The sequence below is a fragment of the Rattus norvegicus genome, chromosome 10 (assembly GCF_036323735.1).
Source record: "Rattus norvegicus strain BN/NHsdMcwi chromosome 10, GRCr8, whole genome shotgun sequence".
Classification (NCBI taxonomy): domain Eukaryota; kingdom Metazoa; phylum Chordata; class Mammalia; order Rodentia; family Muridae; genus Rattus; species Rattus norvegicus.
In genome coordinates, this window is record NC_086028.1 from 106,484,294 (window position 1) to 106,504,187 (window position 19,894).

At 55.6% G+C, this 19,894-nt stretch overlaps 5 protein-coding genes across 8 annotated transcripts in view; 3 read left to right on the forward strand and 2 right to left on the reverse strand.

Moving 5' to 3' along the window:
* Aspscr1 (ASPSCR1 tether for SLC2A4, UBX domain containing) overlaps window positions 1-3,938 on the forward strand; it is a 37,632-nt gene extending 33,694 nt beyond the window's left edge. For both annotated transcript variants that reach the window (NM_001398979.1, XM_063269895.1), the window contains exons 13-16: window positions 3,163-3,214; window positions 3,429-3,498; window positions 3,570-3,745; window positions 3,835-3,938. In NM_001398979.1, the coding sequence (NP_001385908.1) occupies window positions 3,163-3,214; window positions 3,429-3,498; window positions 3,570-3,745; window positions 3,835-3,848 (312 nt within the window). In that variant the 3' untranslated portion in view covers window positions 3,849-3,938. The remainder of the gene's footprint in view (window positions 1-3,162; window positions 3,215-3,428; window positions 3,499-3,569; window positions 3,746-3,834) is intronic.
* A 1,564-nt stretch (window positions 3,939-5,502) lies between these two features.
* On the reverse strand, window positions 5,503-8,344 carry Cenpx (centromere protein X). Of its 2 annotated transcripts, NM_001398950.1 has the most exons (5): window positions 8,299-8,344; window positions 6,424-6,475; window positions 6,283-6,336; window positions 5,985-6,073; window positions 5,503-5,901 (listed from the first exon to the last, which is right to left on the reverse strand). In NM_001398950.1, exons 1-5 carry the CDS (start codon window positions 8,323-8,325, stop codon window positions 5,887-5,889), a joined length of 237 nt encoding a protein of 78 aa, NP_001385879.1. In that variant the 5' UTR covers window positions 8,326-8,344; the 3' UTR covers window positions 5,503-5,886. The 2 variants fall into 2 exon arrangements, with proteins under 2 accessions (NP_001385879.1, NP_001385882.1); NM_001398953.1 differs by having other exon boundaries at window positions 6,283-6,475.
* A 208-nt stretch (window positions 8,345-8,552) lies between these two features.
* Lrrc45 (leucine rich repeat containing 45) lies at window positions 8,553-16,458 on the forward strand. Its single transcript, NM_001127571.1, has 18 exons — window positions 8,553-8,656; window positions 8,875-9,130; window positions 9,457-9,518; window positions 10,285-10,355; window positions 10,578-10,756; window positions 10,955-11,083; window positions 12,155-12,267; window positions 12,573-12,631; window positions 12,904-12,981; window positions 13,120-13,255; window positions 13,333-13,410; window positions 13,531-13,642; window positions 13,731-13,801; window positions 14,120-14,212; window positions 14,628-14,720; window positions 15,102-15,275; window positions 15,362-15,509; window positions 15,991-16,458. The coding sequence occupies exons 2-18, from the start codon at window positions 8,911-8,913 to the stop codon at window positions 16,185-16,187; spliced, it is 2,013 nt and encodes a 670-aa protein (NP_001121043.1). The 5' UTR covers window positions 8,553-8,656; window positions 8,875-8,910; the 3' UTR covers window positions 16,188-16,458.
* Window positions 9,646-10,263, reverse strand: LOC103693494 (60S ribosomal protein L36a-like). Its single transcript, XM_008768492.4, has one exon. It carries the CDS (start codon window positions 10,102-10,104, stop codon window positions 9,721-9,723), a length of 384 nt encoding a protein of 127 aa, XP_008766714.1. The 5' UTR covers window positions 10,105-10,263; the 3' UTR covers window positions 9,646-9,720.
* A 381-nt stretch (window positions 16,459-16,839) lies between the features above and the next one.
* On the forward strand, window positions 16,840-19,276 carry Rac3 (Rac family small GTPase 3). 2 transcript variants are annotated; one of them, XM_063269875.1, is made up of 6 exons: window positions 16,840-16,974; window positions 17,564-17,635; window positions 17,844-17,961; window positions 18,084-18,146; window positions 18,487-18,650; window positions 18,786-19,276. In XM_063269875.1, the coding sequence occupies exons 1-6, from the start codon at window positions 16,940-16,942 to the stop codon at window positions 19,084-19,086; spliced, it is 753 nt and encodes a 250-aa protein (XP_063125945.1). In that variant the 5' UTR covers window positions 16,840-16,939; the 3' UTR covers window positions 19,087-19,276. The 2 variants fall into 2 exon arrangements, with proteins under 2 accessions (XP_063125945.1, NP_001385883.1); NM_001398954.1 differs by having other exon boundaries at window positions 16,842-16,974; window positions 18,487-18,646.
* Window positions 19,277-19,894: the final 618 nt, after the last annotated feature.

Below are 19,894 nucleotides of genomic sequence, written 5' to 3' on the forward strand. Positions count from 1 at the left end.
AGCAGCCCTTGAAGCTGCGTCTTTCCCCATCTCTGGCCAGGGTCGGCTCTGCTGCCCAGGGCTGGTCTACATTAGACCATGTGGGATGCCACTGGCCAGAAGAGCAGGGGCATAGGGGCAGGGAAGACTAAACCACAAAGAGGTGGGGTGCAGACCCCCACCTGCACTGTGAATTTTCTGGACCTGAGGCCTGGGCTCCCTGCTGTGCCCCAGTGCACCCCTTTGCTCAAGGTTTAGGTGATCAGTTAGTATTTGGTTGGAGCCATAGGGAAGGAAGACAGGCAAAGCAGGGAAAAGCCTAGTGGTCCTGTGCCCAGCCCCACCTGGCCTGCTGTGCTTTCTGAAGCTTGGCTAGGTCTTGCCTTTCTTGCCTTGTAGGTGTATTCTGGGAACTGCTGGTCAATTGCTACCCTCATCCCTCTCCCTGTGCTCTAAGTAGTCCTGGGAGGATAAGGAGAGGGGTGTAGCTTGAAACTTGTGGTCAGACAGTTAAGTCTGTTCCACTGCTTTTTCTGTGTTTGTCCATAGTAGGGGTAGAGAGAATGGGTGGGTTAGAGCCTGGAATCCTGGCCAGTGTCAGTTCCCACGTGGGGCAGATTGGCCCAGCAGGGACTGTGCAGTAAGCAGAGGGTGGAATCTCATTTACTGGTTGAAATGGTCTTCTGTGCACCTTCCCTTGTTCCTGGGACCCCAAGCAAGTAGGCAAGGGTTTCAGGTTCCAGCAGACACTAGATGAAGGGTGAGTTCTGATCATAGGGGCTTAGAAGACCCCTTTGTAGAAGAGGGTTCCTTCCCCATACTCTCCTGACTTCCTGCCCCAGCTTGAGAGTATCTTATCTTCAAGTTGAGAGAGAGGAAGAGGTAAGGAGTAAGGTAGGCCCTGGACTCAGCTGCTGACAACAGAAAAATGCCAGAGTGCTCCTAATACCCAGCTGAGTCAGGTGAGGTTCAGCCTGGGAGGGAACTGGGGACTTCCCTGTTCCCTATCATTGGCGTGTAGTCCCTTCTCCCTTGGAAAGAGACACTAGCAATAGGCTGTCTGGCTGCTCCTCCCTTGAACAGGGTTGGTCCTGGCAATGTCTGGTGTTTGCTTAGACCAGGCAGGCAGTTCAAGAACCCCAGCCTTTGGGGCATGAACTAAATTGATAGGCTATTCCCTTGGTGCAAAGGAGGGCAGAAGTCCTCACTGTCTCAGGTGACCCAGCAGGGCAGTCCACAGTTGCAGAGGAGATGTAACAGAGCTTGGGAATGCTCGTTTTTTAGTTCATGATCAGGCCCAGCCTTGATGTCAACAGTCTACCGCCCTCGCCTCTCTTCCATCTGGGGCTGGGTATGGGCATTTGGGGACAGAGCCACAGCTGGCCTTTCCTCTCACGGTGTTCTGGGTTCTACCTGGCCTTCGCTGAGCTTCCCAAGCACTGCTTGCTAGGTATGGGTCTAGCCTTGGAGCCTCCTCAGTCACCTCCAAAGGGAGCCTCCTCGACTGGTGTTGGTAGAAAACAGACAAGACCTTGTGGACATGCCAGCCAGGCTCCCAGAACTGCTAGAAAGAGTGGGCCACAGGCTGCCTGAGAACACCACTCAGTTGCTGGCAGAAGTATAGAAGGTGGTGCTGGCTACTTGCAAGGCTACCTTGGTGGGAGGTAAGCCATTCTAGGCTGAGGAAGGCCCTAGCACTGTCCTCCCCATGTCCCCGCTTGGATCCCTGGCTTCCTTCTGGCGCTTTCCCAGAGGCACTAGGGCAGCCCCCCGCCCACCCCACAGGCGCCCTCCCAGGGCCACTAGGGCAGCCCCCGCCCACCCCACAGGCCTCCTCGCATGCTGCTTTGTTCGCAGACCTCACAATTGCGTTTCAAAGCATTCACCGCCCTTGTTTGTGTCCCTCGTTGCCGGCTGGAGGCTGAGGTTTCAGCGTTCCTAGGCCTGGCCTTTGAAGCTTGCTCTTATTAATCTTTTAACATCCCCCAACCCCACCCACCCCGCCCACCCCTCCAGCCTGTGGCACTCACAGGAGCCTGGAGCCGCACGGAAAGAATGCCCTCAGCCTGCAGCTGCAGCCCCTTCCTAGGCCCTGCCAGACTCCTGGCTGCCCTCAGCTTTTGGCCACGTCAGCTAGCCCCAGCCCCCAGCTCCCTTGGGCACAAAGTCTGAAAAAGAGGAAAACACTCTTGATGTGTGATCCTAAGGCCTCTTGGGCTTCTGCAACCCTGGGCTGTTCCATCACCCTATAAGGAGGACTCAAAGCCTTGTGTTCAGTGGTGTCAGAGAGGAAGCAACCTTGTCTACTCATGCTTCCACCCCATACCTGTGCCCAAGAAAGTCGGACCAGTTCCTGCACCAAAGCGCCATACCCTCTGCCCCCTTTGGATGGGTGGACCACAGGATGGCAGAGCATCAGTTAGGAGCCCCCCTCTCGTCTGTGAGAACTGCGTCCTTCACCATCAGACCCAGCTGCAGCACCAGCAGATTTGGTACTGGTGTGGTTTTTGGATAGGTGTGGTTTAACAGCCTTTGATCCTGGGCATTCAGTTGTGTTTTCAAGGCTATCCTTGTTTGGGTGGGACAGAAGAGCCTGGGCTGGCCCTGGCTCTGGCTTCCACTTAGTAGAGTGTTAACCACCCTGCCCGGACTGGTGCATCTCACCAGGAAGCATTTCCAGAGCAGCTCCTGCCTGGGCCTGCTCTCCCAGGACACTCCTGTCCCCAAGGCACGGCGTACATTCCTAACCTTAGAGATGGTCCTACCCATATTCCCTCACTCTGGTTTTGTTTGTTTTTTTTGTTTTTTTGTTTTTGTTTTTGTTTTTTTGTTTTTGTTGCATAAGCAGGGGAAGGGGTTGTATATCGATGGACAGGAACACAGATCTCTCTCCCACTTCTGTTCCTAGACAGTGTCAGGCTGGGAGACCCAGATGCCCCTACCCCCTAATGGTCCTATGTCCCCTCTGACCTCCTGGGCTAGATGTGTCTGAGTCATAAACTCAAGTGACATTGGCAGTTTGCTGGTGCTACAGCTGGGCAGTGGGACAGGCATGAAGGACACAATTCTCACAAATGACAAGTGGGGCTCCCAACTGGTGCTCTGCTGTCCTGTGGTCCATGATGGGTAGAATGCTAGAGGAACACCCCCTATCTGGCTCCCTGATCCCTGCCCTCCCTGCAGGCAAACCTCTTCCCTGCTGCGCTTGTGCACTTTGGAGCTGAAGAACCAACAGGTGAGTGAGGCCAGCAGGACCCACCTTGAATCCCACTTTCCCTGATGCCCAAAGCCAGGATGCCTTAGGTGTTCACTCTTGAGGTCCTTGGGTTGGGGGACTGCAGCCCAGGATTCACCTCCCTGGGGTATCTTCTTAGCCATACCCCACTGGCAGCATGTGGGTGAAAGTGCAAGTTTCATCTATAGCTGAGGGTAGGCTCTGGCTTCTGAAGGTCTCTACCTGGAACCTGGGCTGCTAGAACACACCGTCTCCCCATCTACGGCTGATGTGCTGGTGGCCAGGTAAGTTGCTGAGGGGTTGGGAGTCCCTCCAAGGCTGTGCCCACCACCTGGCCTTGGACTCTCACCCCTAGGTGTATGTCCCGGGCCGCCGGGTCCCCATCCCTGCTGCCAGCCCCTGACCCTGTGTCCCTGGATTCTGAGCCAATCGCTGAGGAGGGGGCACTGGGGCCCCCAGAGCCCATCCAAGGGACAGCCCAGCCTGTGAAGAGAAGCCTGGGCAAAGTGCCCAAGTGGCTGAAGCTGCCAGGTGCCTGTCTGCCATGGACTAGCTGGGTAGGGCAGGGTGGCTGGGCAGGAGCCCAGGGGCTTGTGATCATTCTTGTGTCTGCGTCACAGCCAGCAAGAGGTGAGAGCCACCAGCCTGGAGATGTCCATCATCAACCACAGGACCCACCCCCACCCACCCCGAGCAGGAATAAAGAGTCGCGCTTCTCTCAAAACTCTCCGATTTCTTTTTTCCTGCAAAAAAAGGCCCCCAGGCTTCCCTCTAGCTCAGTCTCATTCACTGCTTCCCAAAGAACCCTGGGAGTTTGGTTGGACCACGGAGTGTTCTGTTTTTGAAAAGCTGAGGTATCTCTGAAGGGCCTGAGAAGGCCAGAACCCTGGGCAGGCCAGCTTCTCTTCATTTTTATCTGACCTCTTTAGCCCCTTTACAGATGGGACAGAAGTGTAGGAGGAAGCCCCCTTTGCAAATTGCCTACAACCTGGGGCCATATCATGTTTTAGCCTGCAGCCAGAAGAGGAAACAGGCACTTAACACAGAGCTACGTTTGGCTGAGCCTGGCCTGGGGTGTTCTGGTAACCCTTTCTCCTTGCCTTCAGTCGGGGACTGCAGGTCCAGTTCTAGCACTTAGGCTGGTTGGAGTCCTGTGTCCCATCAGCCAGCTCCTTCCTGAAGTCTCTCATTTCCCACCATTTGTGTGTGTGGGGGGGGCGGGAGGCAGGGTGGAGTTGAGGGTTGCAGGCACTCAGCAGCTCTGTCTACCCAGCTCAATCCAGCTAGGGAGCAGAGGTTGTTCTTTCATATTTCATATTATTTGCCTTCTCTACTTGACCTCCCATTCTGCCACAGTCCTGACACATGGTCTCAATACTGAGTGCTACTAACTCTAGAGTGCCATGGCGTTTTCACACTGGACTCTGACAGTTAAGGGACTCTAAGACCTACAGGGGCACTGTGCAGCAGGTAGCAAAACACCCTACAAGATTTGCTCCCCATCCCCCAGAGCTGAGGACCGAGCCCAGGGCCTTGCACTTGCTAGGCAAGCGCTCTACCACTGAGCTAAATCCCCAACCCCAGGATATTTGCTTTTTTTTTTTTTGTCTTTTTGAGACAGGGTATGTGTTACAGAGTCCTGGCTGACCTGGACTCGATTATGCAGATCCAACTGTCCTTAACTCACAGAGAGCCACCTGCCTCTGTCTGCAGAGTGCTGGGATTAAAGGCGTGTGCCACCACCACCCAGCCTGCTTCCTGAGAATTGGCCTGCCAGGGCCTGGTGATCATCAGATCCCCACCAAGCCTGGACTGGCCTTCCAGGAAGGCCTCATAGCTACCCCTCTCTGAGCGCACAGGCTGTCCGTCCCTTACCTACCCAGCCTACAATCGGGCAGGGCGGGATTAAAGGGGAACCTTTCTGCAGCTCAGCACGGCCACAGAACAGGCGCAGGCAGCACATCTCCAGGTCTCCTCACCTTGTGTATCCTGGTCCTGTATCCACCAGGGGACTGTTACTGGTTCACAGAAACATTCTCCGACCCCAGTTGCCTACTAGTGGCAGTCGCCGTGGCCTGTGGCAGGAGTAACATTTTCCAAGAGGAGCAGCCACATGTGTGACGGCTCCAGTTTTACTGCAGCATGTGCACACATGCTGTTTGTTACCCTGTCTGTCCTTTCTGAGAGGCCTGCACTCAGGCCCGCTGAGACGGATGGAAGGGAGCAATGGGGCTCAGGCTTTGAAGCAACTAGACTTTGGGTGATTAATGGCAATGAGAAGGCAGGCCTCAGAGAGATGGTGTTGATTTATTGATGTTGCTTTGTAAGAACAAATTTACAGCTCAGGGAGGCATCCTGGGGGTGGGGGTCAGGTGGTTAAAAGGCTGCACAGCAGCTTTGATGTAGGGTGGCAAGAAGGAGGTACTGCCAGCAGCTGGTTTATTTATAATGAAGGGTGGGGGTGGGGTGGGGCGGGGCGGGGCAGGGGCTGTGTCTGGAGGCAGCTGGTTCACCTTTCCCTGCACCTGTCTCACAAGGACTCTGAGAGGCAATGGCTAGGAAGGGGAACAGCTGCTGGGATCTTCCCATCCTCTGGAAGCTGCAGAGCTCAGGAACTAGACGTAGATGCTGGCATGGATTCACCAGACATGGCAGGCCACAGGAGGGGAACTCTAGAAGTCCAGGAGCTATGGAGGAGAAATGGGCTCTAAGTGACCACACAGGCACCATTCTGGAGAGCTGCAGACTGCCCCACCTGCATCCCACATACCAGCTGAGGGAGCACCTTCTCCAGCTGATCCACATCCACAACATCTAGGTCCTCTGCTTGGGCCTGCAAGACCCCACGGACAGCAGCCTCTGGTGGAACATCATGAAGTGAGCTGGCGAAAGTGGGGCAGCTTTAACCTGCCCTTGTTAGGTCCCCTGCACCCACTGTCAGCCCTCAGAGGGGGCCTAGGTGGCTCTTGAGTAAGCTTTTCAGGGACAGGACTTAGGCTTAGTGGTAGCTGAGAAAAACCTTAATTTACTGGAAAATAAAAGGAGCTCTTTCTGGTGTTGTAACTCACCTATTACAAAGATCCTTAGGAACTCCGCCATAAGCTGCAGTGCATCCCTGCTGACTGGAGGAAAAGACAGGTTACAGGACAGCCTCCCCCGCCCCTCCCTCCCTGTGCCCCATTCTTCCCCACCCCACTGGGGCCTCAAACCTCTAGTCTTGGGATCTCGGAAGTGCAAATGGAGTAGTCTGCTCACCAGTTCCTGCAGAGAGGGGATAGAGAGTCAGTGCCACTGCCCACAAGTCTGTCTGTCTGTCCGTCCACCCATCCGCCCCACCCGCAACAAGTATCAGTTCTGAATGGAGCATAGTTGTGACTTCCCAGCTGGAAGCAGTGCTATCCGGGGGCCTCTTCCTGTGTTGAGTGGATGAAGCCAGCTGTGCCTTGAGGGGAGTATGTAATGGGGGCTGTCAAGAAGGGCTTGAGAGACTTTCCCATAGGGATAAGGGAGCACAAAAGAGATGGAGAAAGTTCAGTGACATTTCCAATCCTGGGCACTAAGGAACACCTTTACTGCAGGTAGATAATGCTCCTACCTGGGTGGGGTGGGGTGGGGGAGCTTGGCACCCTTGAGGAATGCTGACCCCTTTGGCAATCCTGGCTTGAATCTACTGCCACACTCACACAGGACATCAGCATGTTAAGCTAGGCTGTGTGGCTGGAGGGGTGTAGGGGAGTGTGTCGACATATACCCAAGAACCCTTGAGGTTTCTTTGGCAAGAAGTTGGAAGTCCTTTCTAGTTGTGAAGGGAGACACAGCACCAATTTTGGGAAAACACTTGTAGGAAGGGTCTAGAGAGACCTCCTAGCTGTGATGATGTAATGTGAGTGCCAGGTGGTGGTGGCAGGAGATTGGCCAGGCCTCTGGAATAGCTTAAGACCCAGAAAAGCTGGTGGCAGTGTGTGAGGTGGAGATGAGAGTGAGAATCCAGAGGCCTAGGAATTCATTGAGGACACCTAAGGCAGGCCATGAAGAGCCCCTAAGCGTCTGTGCAGCTTGTGAAGCCACGAGGTCACTCAAGTTTGCAGAACGGACTAGCAAATGTCTGGGGGAAGGCAAAAGGTCGGCAGGAACAGGCACCCACTCTAGAAGTGGGCGGCCTACAAAGGAAGGATTTGGATTTGCCTTTGGATTCACGAGCGTCAGCCATATGGAAGCCATAATACCCACTCGCTGCAGAGGGGCACGGTTCAGTTGGAATGGACACAGGCACAGGTGAACTTGTCAGCTGGGCCAGGAACTACGTGAGAGCAGCGCCACCTGCCGGTCCTCGGCTCCCGCTCGCTACCAGAGGTGCCAGAAAAGGACCCCCAGGCCCAGGACCTCCAACAGACTGAGTGCTACCACCCGGGGGAAAGCCCACGTCAGAGAGCCAGCCAAAACACGGGACTGGACTACAGCTCCGCAGGCTGTTCCATGAAAGGGTGGATGTGACTGCTGGAGGGTAGGATTAGGGTAAGACCTGTGGTACCTCAAACGCCTGTTCCTCGTCCGTCTGGCAGAAAACTACAGCCAGAGGATATAGGTCCCTCCCTTTCAGTCACTTTTTCCTGGGACAGCCCGCTCCCTATAGCTCGGTGAACTACTACAATTCCGGTCAAAGCCCCCAAAACTGTACTCAAGTACTGAACCGAGTGTGGAGGCCAGCCTGAACTCTGCACAGGGCGCGCACTAACCTGATACCGAAAGCCGAGCCCTCACCGCACCACCCATCATGGAACGGAACGCCTCGGCTTCTGTTTCCCTCCAGCAGATGGGTTTGCGAGTCCCCGCAAACCTGTCACTTAGAAATGACCTCGGCCCAAGCAGTGAAGGCTCGCGTCAGTGTGCCCCGCGCATTCGCATCGGCTGAGTTGGATTCCTCCTGCCTGCTCAGTCCAGCCGCAGAGCCTCACGGCCTGCTCCACCACTGCTGCCGGATCCCCACGGAAAACACAGTAACCCAGCTGACTTCGAGCATGCACGACTGTCACGCGGGGATCCGCAATGCCCAAGAGAGCCTGCCAATATTCCAGAGGCCTCACCTTCCGGAAGCCACTGCTTTCCTCCATGGCCACAGTCTCAGTGCGCGCTCTCCGGAACCCACACCCCAACCAATGAACGTGGAGCGCGATCCTGAAGTTCCGCCTCCAATGCCAGCAGCCAATCATCCAAGCGTTCCCCTGCCGGGGGTTGAATTCCAGCTCAAGCCCGCCTTTCGCTTTCATTGGTCTACGGATAGCAATGCCTTCCGCAATGCTTCCTGGGAGTTGTAGTTCCTATCCTCTTTCCGGCGCATCACACTCTTCCTGGATACTGAGGCGCGAGGAACCGCGTTCTGCCACACCAGCGACCCGAGGCTACGTCGCGAGGGCGGGCTGGGGGCCGCAGGGCCGGTCTAGGGTACGTGCAACGCGTCTACCTGCTCTTCTAGGCCAGTGCTCTGAGCTCCGACTCCTCCCATCTCCAAACCCCTTCCTCAAGCGATTCCAACCTCCTTTCTATTCCACGTTTCTAGGCCTCCCCTATAAGGGTCAGCTCAGCCGACCTCCGTGTACACTCCCTAGGGAAAGGAACTACCTACCATCGGCCTAGCACGCTAATGTGTATCCTGCCTCTAGGGGCATGCTTGCGAGGTCCTGTCAGCATTCGGGGACATGGAGGAGTTCCGGCGCTCCTACAACCGTCTGTGCAAGGAGAGTGGGGCTGAGCCCCAGGAAGCTGTTCTGCAGCAGCTGCACCAGCTCTCGAGGGGTGGACTGGACCTGACTACTCAGAGCCTAACGGTGGACACCTGCAGGGCCCTCGGCAAGCTGCTGCATAAGGAGACACTTTTGAAGGAGCTTGTCCTCAGCGACTGCATGCTGAGTGAGGAAGGTGAGGCTAGCGGTTTCAAACCCTTTGCCTCCCAGCTGGCCTCAGGGCCGGTGTCTTGGTTTTGTTTGGCCTGGGCAGCTGTAAACAGAAAAGTCTTTGTGTGTCCAGGCCTCTTTGCTTTCTCCTCTCTTTTTGCATCTTGATGTTCTTTTCCAAAACCTATATCAGTGTAGTAGAAAAGCTGTAATGTTTCCAGTTTTCACGGTTCCCCATGCTGGCAAGCTCAAAAAATGTTTCTGACAACCCAAAACAACTGTACCACTATCTGAGTAGCAGCCCTGACATAGAGTTCATGACAGCCCTCTCTTCTAACTACCTTTACACAGGGTCCACACTGCTGCTCCAAGGGTTGTGTGCCAACACCAGTGTGCAGCTTCTGGATCTAAAGGTGAGCAGGCCTGTACCCTGGGCAGTGGAGAGAGAGAAACCCAGAGATCTGTGTCTTGACAATTGCCAGACTGTGTCTGTAAGAGTTCACAACACCCAAGGCCTCATGAGGAGTCCACGGGTGTGGGGAGTGTTTTTTTTTTTTTTTTTTTGTTTTTTTTTTTGAAAGGTCAAGATTTTATTGTCTTCATAACAAAATCAGCTTAGAACTGGACCACTTGGCCCTTTCTCTTCTTGTCACCCCCTAGTTCAAAATGCTTGCATCTCTTAATAGTCAGCATCCTCTTAGATCTGCAGTTGGGTTCAACGCACTCCAGTCTCAGCATAATCTTCTTTGTAGTTTTAGCCTTTTTGCGGAAAATGGGTTTAGTCTGTCCGCCGTAGCCACTCTGTTTTTTGTCATAACGCTGCTTTCCCTGGGCATACAAAGAATCCTTGCCCTTCTTGTACTGCGTCACCTTGTGGGCTTGGTGCTTCCCACATTTCTTGCAGAATGTCCGGCGGGTCTTAGGAACGTTTACCATGTTTGCAGGAGCGCTCGTGGGGAGTGTCTTAAAGGCAGAATGTTGTTTCAAGCAAACACTCATTTCAACAGCGTCACATAAACAAGGGACCAGGCTTAGGATGCTGCTAAAGTCAGGAAAACTAGGATCTGGCTACCTAGAGCTACCTCCTAGCCTTTCCCACTTCCTGGAGCCTATGGGGCTCAAATGTGGTACTCAGAGTCAGGGCAACAGTAACTGATGGGCCAGGATGTCCTTTTCTAGGGCAACAACCTCCGAGCTACGGGAGCTGAGGCTCTGGGAAAGCTCCTACGACAGAACAAGTCAATTCAGAGGTAGGTAGGCCTCACCCATACCTCACAGCTTCCTCCACATGTGGCTTAGCGTTGGCCCCGAGACCACAGTCCTGTAACCAGCTCACTTCCCACCACTTACCAATGTTCTACCCCCCACCCTAACCCTAACCCTAACCTGGTTAATCCCTGCCTTCCACACGCCCTGAACTCCATGGAGGAGTGTCCTGCTGAGCCAAACACCTGTGTCCACCCGTCCTGTAGCCTCACCCTAGAATGGAATAACCTTGGCACATGGGAAGAGGCCTTTGCCACTTTCTGTGGGGGTCTGGCAGCCAATGGCACCCTGAGGCAGCTGGACCTTCGAAACAACCAGATCAGTCACAAGGGAGCAGAGGAACTGGCCCTGGCCCTGAAGGGCAACGCCACCCTCCAACAGCTGGGTGAGCTCTCCTGAATTCTGTTGTGCCCCATGAGACCTAGGTACATTGGACTGTATTAAGTTGCACCTTGTCCCTCTGCTGACCAAGAGGTTGGCCTGGGCCTGATTATATTGGCAGCCACAGGCAATAAAGCACCAAGGAAAGTATCGTAGGGGCCAGCACTTCCATACGACTGAATGACAGCAGGTTTCCTTCCAGACCTGCGCTGGAATAACATTGGCCTCCTGGGGGGCCGGGCCCTGGTGAACTGTCTCCCCAGCAACAGAACCCTGTGGAAGCTGGACCTGGCTGGGAACAACATCCCTGGTGACATCCTGAGAGCTGTGGGTATGGACACTCAAGGCTGCTAGCTTCTTACAAGTCGGAGTAAGGCATGAAGCCCTTTAACAGGAGAACCCAGTCAGTCACAGAAGGCTGTGTGGCTCAGGGCTCAAGACATGGCAGCTTACAATACGAGTAGCTAGCCTCGATCAAGGGGGAAGCAGCTGAAAGTAGGGTGGCTTTCTTGGTGCTTAAACAAGGCTTCACCTACGTGTTCACCAGTTGCTTAGCACCTGTGCAGTTGGGAGCGCAGATTTCACAGGTAAGAGCCTAAGGCCCTATGGCTTGAAGGCTTTGCTCAGACAGCCGTCAGGTAGATGTGTAGCTCGCACAGTGTAGAGAGCGATTGTGGTAGGGGTGCCAGGGCTGTGCCGATTTAGGTCAGAATTCACTTCCACCTCCGCCTATGAATCTTGAGTCCTTATAAATGATATCTTGGCCTCGGGCTCAGACGTTTGTCACCCACCAAAGCTTTCAGGGCTGGAGTCCTGGATCCCATGCTTCCTGCTGCAGAGTCCCTGCCTCCTGCTGACTGTGCCGGAATCTTCTATCATCTGCAGTGTCCTGTTCCCAGCCCTGTGCCTGTGTGGACTTAGTCCTTATAATTCTTTTATGGTTGAGCTTCTTGTGTGTGTGTGTGTGTGTGTGTGTGTGTGTGTGTGTGTGTGTGTGTGAAAGACAGCCTTGCTATGTAGCCCAGGCTGGCTTTGACCACATAATCTCCCTGCCTCAGGAGCCTATGGGATCCAGAGGTGTCAGTCTTTTCAGAAGATAGCATGCAGCTCTTAAAGTTATACACCCCTTGACCTTGGTGGGGGGCAGATGATCCAGGAAGTACAGTAGCTTTCCCCCCCATATGTGCAAAAGACACCAGGGCGTCCCAAGATCCTGTACAACCCAGTCCTGTCCTGAGAAGTGCTTCAGCTGAGGGGAACTGGATGGGGAGTTCTGATGTGTTGTGAATGTGTTGCCATCCTAGGGTGGGCTCCCAGATGACCAACTTCCAGACATGGGCAGCACAGGACTGGGTTAGTCCCTACTGTTGGGCCCAGTGGATAACATGGCACTTCCTGACAGAGCAAGCCATGGACCACAACCAGGACCGAATCACTGCCTTTCGGGAGAACCAAACACGCACCAAGATCCTTAGCAAGGAGGTTCAACACCTCCAGGAAGAGAAGTCCAAGCAGGTGCGTGCCCTCACCAACCCTGAGCTGGCTGATTTCTTTCTCCCTTCCCCTTGTGGTAGATCGATCTTACAAGCCTCTGTGCCAAGGCTAGCCAGGGCCAAGGTGGCCTCCTGGCCCTACCTCCTGTATGCTGACTTCACCTCAGAGCTGAGAGCAAACAGGAGTCCTAACCATCAGGCCTCCCTCTGTCAGTCCACCCTCCCTTTGAATGTAGTGAGGTCCCTTGTGGCCTGTGTGGATGCAGGTCCTGTCCCTGACCAGGGTAGGCTCTGCTTCTAATGGTGTTTGACTGACTTTGTCCCCAGTTTCTGGATTTGATGGAGACAATAGACAAGCAACGAGAAGAGATGGCTAGAGATAGCCGGTGAGTGCACCCCGGAGCTGCAGGAAGCAGAACCACAGCTCAGCTTGGGTACCTGCATCTCAGTGCCTGGCTTCTGACTGGAGTATGAGGTCACCTGAGCCCTGTCTGTTACAAGGCCAGAGGAAAAGGTCATTGCTTTCAGTGGCCTGGCAGTTAGTGGCAGACGTGCAGTGCTTGGCTCTCTACCTTGTGCACTGGGGATGGCACAGAGGCTGAGGGAAGCTACGGCACTCCGGGGTTCAGATTTCCCGGAACCTCTTTTCTGTCCACAGGGCATCAGCAGTACGAGTTGGGCAGCTTCAGGAAGCCCTCAACGAAAGACAGTCCATCATCAATGCCCTCAAAGCCAAGTAAGGCAGAGGAAAGCAGCCCTCAGACACCTTAGAGACTTAGAACCCTGCTCACAAGGCAGAGGAGGGGACAGTGCTTCCCGGGGTTTGAATAGAGGCTTGGTAAGAGTGGACTGGGGGTGATCTTCTTCTTTGTAGGCTGCAGATGACAGAGGCTGCTTTGGCTCTGTCAGAACAGAAGGCCCAGGACCTGGGGGAACTGCTGGCCGCAGCAGAGCAGGAACGGCAGAGCCTGTCCCAAAGACAGGAGAAGGAACGCAAGCTGGAGCAGCAGGTAGGGGCTGGGCAGTGTGCGTTGGTTGGTGGATGGAAATGTGTGACAGCAGCCCAGCCCTTGCCCTTCTCTCGCAGGAAGCTGCAGATCGGGAGTCCAAGCTCCTCAGGGACCTGTCGGCTGCCAATGAAAAGAACCTGCTGCTTAGAAGCCAGGTATGAGGGGTGTGGGTTTGAGAGGTATGGCCAAAATGGGGATAGAGCCAGCTACCCAAAGAACCCATGGTGGTGTACCAGGGCTGGGTGAAGCTTCCTCTAGCGCTGCCCGTCTCTCAGGTGGATGAGTTGGAGCGCAAGGTGAAGTCTCAACAGGAGCAGCTGTTTCTGACCAGGCAAGAGCTGACTAACACATCGGCTGAGTTGAAGATCCGTGCTATTCAGGCTGAGGGTAGGCACGGACAGGCTTGTCCCTGAGGGGACAAGGAGCTGAGATGCCCTCCGAGAAGACTCACAGCACTTCCTCTTTGGGCCCCCAGAGCACTTGGATATGGAGAAGAGGAGAGCCAAACAGAATATGGAAGACTTGGAAAAGCTTCACTGCAAGGAGGTGCTGTCTTACAGAAGCCCTGGGCCCTCCCGCTCTCTGAGGCCTGCAGACTGACCCTGTGTGGTGTGATACTCCCAGTGCATGCCCCTGGCCGCTGAACCCTGAGTCGGTGATGCCAGAGTTGGGGGCAACGGTACCCATAGTTCAGGCATCTGTGGACTTGCTGTATGTGCCTCCCCCAACCCCCCAATCAGAGCCTCTGTCCTTAGTGCCCACCAGGACCCTCAGGGCAGGCCTTTGCTTCCCAGGGTAGGGATTCCATGGGGTGAGGGCCAGGGGAGCTGGTGTTGGTTAGCCCTGACTCCCTCGTTTGGACAGGTGGATCACATGACTCGACACTTGGAGGAGAGTGAGAGGGCCATGCAGGAGAGGGTTCAGAGACTAGAGGCCCTACGTCTGTCTCTGGAGGAGGTGAGACCACACAGAACCTGGGTTGGGTACAGCGAGGTATTCGTGGCCTCAGGACCCTAGAAGATCCTTTAGTCTCTGCCTTATTAGGTCTCAATATGAGGCTCCACCCATGAGTGTCCCTAAAAGGTCAGGGACTAAAACATAACACTTAGGCCTCTTTGACAATAGAAGCCCCCTACACCACCCACCACTATCCCTCCCCCAATATCCCCCTACACCCCACTCAGTGAGCAAGGAACGGCTGCGTGGTTCTAAGGAGACTTGTGGAGAGGTTTCCCCAGCCTGGCTGCTCAGTAGCCTGGGAGCCCTGGGTTGGTTGTGTGTGTGTGAGTGTGTGTGTGTGTGTGTGTGTGTGTGTGTGTGTGTGTGTGAGTTAAGGGGAGGGACTAGTGACTGATAGCCATCTGCCATGCAGGAGCTGAGCCGCATGAAGGCCGCAGTACTCAGTGAGCGCAGCCAAGCCGAGGAGGAGCTCATCAAAGCCAAGAACCAGGCTCGCTTGGAGGAGGTGAGCTTCGGTCACAAGTATGCAGGGGCCTACTGTAGCGCCTCACAGAAGTGTCTGACTGAAGAGGGCAAGACCAGGGCGTGGGCCTCAGGACTGGTGTTCGGACAGACTCCAGGACCCATCAGGGCTGTGGTACTTCACAAACAAAAAGGGGAGCTAGAAATGAGTGGTAGAGTTGACTTAGAGTCGACTTGCGGACCAGGGGTTCAGTGGGAGACGCTTCCGGATGCAGGACGAGTCTATTACCGGTGACTGTAGGACACCATGAATCTCTGTCCTCGGTCCCTGCAGAGAGGTGGCCAGTTCATCTGTAGACCATCTGTCCCTTTTGAGCTCAGACTGGGAGCCCTTCATGTGTAGCAACCATTCCCATGCCCGCAGCAACACCGCCTTGCTCATCTGGAGGAGAAGATCCGGCTGTTGGCACAGGCAAGGGATGAGGCTCAGGGCACCTGCATGCAGCAGAAGCAGATGGTAGCCCAGTCCCAGGCACGGGCCAGCCAGCTGAACCTGCAGATGGAGGGACAGCAGCGGCGTCTGGAGGAGCTGCAACAGGTGGCCTGGCATCAAGGGGCACGGCGGACTCTAGGGGTTCATGTCCAGGTCGTAATCTCACCCTCCCCTACCCGACCCCGTCCCAGGAGCTGAGCAACAAGGACCAAGAAAAAGTGGCTGAAGTGGCCAGGGTGAGAGTGGAGCTGCAAGAACAGATGGGCCGTATGCAGGCTGACCTGGTGGCCCAGGAGGTGCTGAGGGAGAAGGTGGCAGCCCTGGAGCGCCAACTGAAAGGTTAGCACAGGTCATCTGGGCAACTTAGTTTGGCTGGGGTTGGGGGGTAAGAGTGGGGGAGTCTCCCCTCTAAAGATGCAGCCTTTGATTTTTTTCTTTTTCTTTTCTTTTTTTTTTAAAAATAATTTATTTAATGTGCAGTGATGTGAGGCTATCAAATCCCTTGGAACCGGAGTTACAGACAGTTATGAGCTGCCATGTGGGTGCTGGGAATTGAACCCGGGTCTGTTGGAAAGAACAGCGCCCTTATCCACTGAACCATCTCTCTAGCCCCTGTTTTTTTTCTTTGAGACAGGGTTTCGCTGTGTAGCCTGGCTGCCCTATAACTCGCTCTGTAGACCAGGCTGGCCTTTGAACTCAGAGATCTGCCTGCCTCTGCCTCCCAAGAGCTAATTTTAAAGGTGTGCCACAGACCTCACGGCTGCGGCAAGGCAAGGAACCTACCTACCTACCCCCTCCTTACTGAGCCTCTCTCTTGCAGTGGTCGGGAGTGAACACCGGGAGGCGCTGTTGGACAGAGAGAGTGAGAACGCATCTCTCCGAGAGAAACTGCGGCTCAAAGAGGCAGAAATCTCCCGCATCAGAGACGAAGAGGCCCAGAGGGCAAGCTTCCTGCAAAACGCTGTCTTGGCTTACGTGCAGGGGTCCCCTCTGAGAGCCTTGAGTCCCCCTAAATGAAGGGAGGCGTGAAGAACTGAAGTGTCCAGTGAGGGTAGAAACGTTGCATCCCATTTTCAAGGGCAGGCCTGGGGTCCGAAAGCATCAGTTGCAGTTGCAGGGTAGGATTCTGTCAACACCAGTGCTCAGCTGTTAGCATAGGCGGGAACGAAGCGTACAGGATCGCGCCCAGACGACCCAGTCCCAGAACCACAAACAGGACTTACAGTGGTGGGAGGGAGCACATGCCCCAATGACAGGGTGGAAATACAGAACTTTTGTACTTGGTGATACATTCTCGTCCAGTTCCTTTCTGCGCCAGACGCTCCAACCGCGCGAATGACTACGGGGTCGCTCTGATTGCTATCAGGCAACTGGGAAGACCACCTCTGTAGTGGGTCGTAGACACGAGGGTTTCTCAGCTGCAGGATGGGCTGGTGTCCCTGGGAAGCATCGGTCTCGACCGTCCGGGCGCATCCATTTCTGTGGCGTCGTCAACCTGAGCTATATCGTGCCACGTCCTTGCTCCTGGGTGTGGACCCTCAGCCTGAGCCTTCGGGGTCCAAGGACTGGCTGGGGCTCCGCCCCCGCCGCAGCTCGCCCCTTGCCCCGCCCCGCCTGCGCGCATTCGGCTGTCTTCGCACCCGGCACTCGGCGGTGCTCGGCTGTCTCCGGCCGCTCGCTCGGCGTTCGGGTCCGCGGCCGCTGCGGCGCCGGGCATTTCTCCGCAGCTCGGCTCGCGGCCGCGCCCGCCGCCGCCCGGCCCCGCGCCCATGCAGGCCATCAAGTGCGTGGTGGTTGGCGATGGGTGAGTGCGCTGTCCCGAGCTGCAGGGGCGGAGGGGCTGGTAGGCGGCTACGGGGTGCGGCTCGGCGGGGCGGGGCAGTCAGATGCGCGGGGTCCTAGCGAGGCAGCTCCAACGCGCCCCCACCACAGCTCGGCCGCGTGCGTCCAGGAGCTGATAGGGTGGGGTCAAGCTGAAGCTGTCCACCTTCTTCCAGCTCGGGCACACCTGATGCTGCCCGGCCTCTGCCCGGTGCTCGCAGTGGGTGGGGCCGGGCCTCACCTGTGCTGATTCCTGGGTGGCTCCACCCTCGCGCCAGCCACCCAAGGTGCTGGAGCTCTGACGCCCCTGTGCGTTGCGGCGCGCCCTATCGAGGGTTGTGAGCCCTTGCAGCCGCGCCCACTACTGTGCTTCTTTAGAGGCTACCCTGCTCTGGTCGTTTTCTATTAGCCCCAGGTGGCTGCAGATCTACCAAGCTACGACCTACCCACCTCACCCCCGTCACCCAAACTAACCTCTAGCTCAGTAGGAGCGTGCTGTCCTTGCCGGGGGTGGGGGAAGAAGGGGCGGAGGCTCGGTCCTGGATCCACGTGGGCTGAACCTCTTTCTACAGAGCCGTGGGGAAGACTTGCCTGCTGATCAGCTACACGACCAACGCCTTCCCAGGAGAATATATCCCCACAGTGTGAGTGCATGGGGATCGGGAGGTAACTGGAGCTGGCCACTAGAGGCCAAGCACAAGTGCACGGGACCTCCCCAAGGCTCCAGGTCTGGCTCAAGGGTCCCTGGTTCTGGGTCTCCATGGTGAGGTTGAGGTGCTGGCCAGAGTTTGTGTTCTGTGTGGGCTCCAGTAGCCTGGCATCCCTGCCCAGCCTAGCCTTTCCACTTTGCAGTTTCGACAACTACTCAGCCAACGTGATGGTGGATGGGAAGCCGGTCAACCTGGGGCTATGGGACACTGCTGGCCAGGAAGACTACGATAGGCTTCGGCCACTCTCCTATCCTCAAACTGTAGGTGGCAAGAGGGCCGACTCTAGAGTGGGGTGGTTCCCGAACGGGAAGGAGACGCAGGCTGCTCAGACATCCTTTGGTCAGTCCTGTCTGTCTGTCTGTCTGTCTCTCTCTCTCTGAAGGACGTCTTCCTGATCTGCTTCTCCCTGGTGAGCCCGGCGTCCTTTGAGAACGTCCGTGCCAAGGTAGGTGGGCCTAAGCAGAAGGCACACTTCCACTGAGCAGGGATCTCTGCCAGTGATCTTTTCTGCTGAGGGAAGCACCAAAAGTGTCAGGGTATCAACAAGGACAGCTCACCTCTGGCCATGGGCCCTGACAGAGGATCTGTGGGCAATCTCAAGCCTCCCTGTGGATGGCTATCTTTGTTCACCGCCAAACTCAACAGACTCCTCACCACTCTGTAAAGCGTGAGGAGCCCAGTGTGTCAGGAAAAAACAAAACTCAGGAGCTGAGGCCTTCTTTGGGCAGATTGGAGACCCTGCCCCCCCCCCCAGGCCCATGGGGTCAGAACCTCTGTTCCCACAGTGGTACCCAGAGGTGCGGCACCACTGCCCACACACACCCATCCTTCTGGTGGGCACCAAGCTGGACCTCCGTGATGACAAGGACACAATTGAACGGCTGCGGGACAAGAAGCTGGCACCTATCACCTACCCCCAAGGTCTGGCCATGGCCCGAGAGATCGGTGAGCAAGCAGGGGCCAGAGGTTGGGGGTATGCTTGGAGGAGGTTGCCCTTCCTATGCTCCCCCAACCCCCCCCCCCATCCACAACTACCCCCTGCCTCTCCCTATCTCACTATCTGTCCTCCCCAAAATGTTACTAGGTTCTGTCAAGTACCTGGAGTGCTCAGCCCTGACCCAGAGAGGTCTGAAGACAGTGTTCGACGAGGCCATCCGGGCTGTGCTCTGCCCACCTCCAGTGAAAAAGCCAGGCAAGAAGTGCACTGTGTTCTAGAGCCTTGTCCGGCCGGCCTGGCTGCAGAGCGCTGGCTCAAGTGTGCCCTTCTGTTGAGCTGTCTGATGTCCCTGAGTCTGCCGTGGGAAGTGGTGTGGGTGGGAGAAGCATGGGGACAAGGCTGGGGTGATGGGGTCCTGTCCCCTATTCCTCCTTTTTCTGGGATATAGCCCCAGCCTTCCCTGGTCCCTATGGGAGGCCAGGAGGGAGCGGGGTCTCCCTCAGGGTTTCAGGGGTGGGTCCAGGGCAGCCCCAGGATGGGCTTCCCTGGGGGGAAGGGTGGGGGTGGTTTTGTTCATCCATCGTGTCCCAGGAAAGGGCGGCCCCTTCTTATTTTATACAATAAACATTCACCACCTCCTTTGTCTCGCTGTCTGTCCTGCCTTCCACCCTGATGCTTGCCCCAGCCATTCCTCCAAAGGAACTCTGAGCTTCACACATCTTAGGTGAGGGAGTCAGACATCATTCAGATCAAACTTAGCTGCATACAGGATGGTCTCCGTGTGCAAACTTGGGGGCCTGGTGGGAACGGGGAGTGGGGGGGCATTGTGGGGGACACACTTCTAGCAGCTCTCACTGATCTGACCAGAACACTCTGTAAAGATGTTGACCCATCTCTGGCTAGTATAGGATGGGGGCGGAGGGGCAGACCAAGAGGACCCCAAGTTATGGCCTGGCAACTTGAACTTCACCTCAGAGGCTTCAGGCCATCCCAGGAGTCCACAGGAGACCAGAAGATGCCCTGCAGGGACTTCTTCTAGCGATGCACCCGAGTAGTTCATGCTGACTTAGGGTTTTTTCCTTCAGGAAGTTTGCCAGCCAGAGAAACAGCTCTTATTAATAATTAAATCATATCAGTTTACAATTAGTTGTGCTGAGAACAAAATTTAAAAAAATTCATCACTTCTTGATTAATATGTTGCTACCCTCTGTACCCCGGGTTACTGTATGCATGGGGTGCCACTATGGACCTCCTCA

What these genes read in the sequence shown, in the direction of transcription:
- Cenpx (NM_001398953.1), bottom strand. Translation starts at nt 8,325, where the DNA reads ATGGAGGAAAGCAGTGGCTTCCGGAAG. An exon ending in AAAGCAGTGGCTTCCGGAAG is followed by an intron (nt 6,476 to 8,298) that starts GTGAGGCCTCTG and finishes CCCTCTCTGCAG; the next exon opens with GAACTGGTGAGCAGACTACT. An exon ending in CCTAAGGATCTTTGTAATAG is followed by an intron (nt 6,074 to 6,282) that starts GTGAGTTACAAC and finishes ATGTTCCACCAG; the next exon opens with AGGCTGCTGTCCGTGGGGTC.
- Lrrc45 (NM_001127571.1), top strand. Translation starts at nt 8,911, where the DNA reads ATGGAGGAGTTCCGGCGCTCCTACAACCGTCTGTGCAAGGAGAGTGGG. An exon ending in TGCAGCTTCTGGATCTAAAG is followed by an intron (nt 9,519 to 10,284) that starts GTGAGCAGGCCT and finishes GTCCTTTTCTAG; the next exon opens with GGCAACAACCTCCGAGCTAC. An exon ending in CCTGGAGCGCCAACTGAAAG is followed by an intron (nt 15,510 to 15,990) that starts GTTAGCACAGGT and finishes TCTCTCTTGCAG; the next exon opens with TGGTCGGGAGTGAACACCGG.
- LOC103693494 (XM_008768492.4), bottom strand. Translation starts at nt 10,104, where the DNA reads ATGAGTGTTTGCTTGAAACAACATTCTGCCTTTAAGACACTCCCCACG.
- Rac3 (XM_063269875.1), top strand. Translation starts at nt 16,940, where the DNA reads ATGCAGGCCATCAAGTGCGTGGTGGTTGGCGATGG. An exon ending in TGCGTGGTGGTTGGCGATGG is followed by an intron (nt 16,975 to 17,563) that starts GTGAGTGCGCTG and finishes CTCTTTCTACAG; the next exon opens with AGCCGTGGGGAAGACTTGCC. An exon ending in GGAGAATATATCCCCACAGT is followed by an intron (nt 17,636 to 17,843) that starts GTGAGTGCATGG and finishes TCCACTTTGCAG; the next exon opens with TTTCGACAACTACTCAGCCA.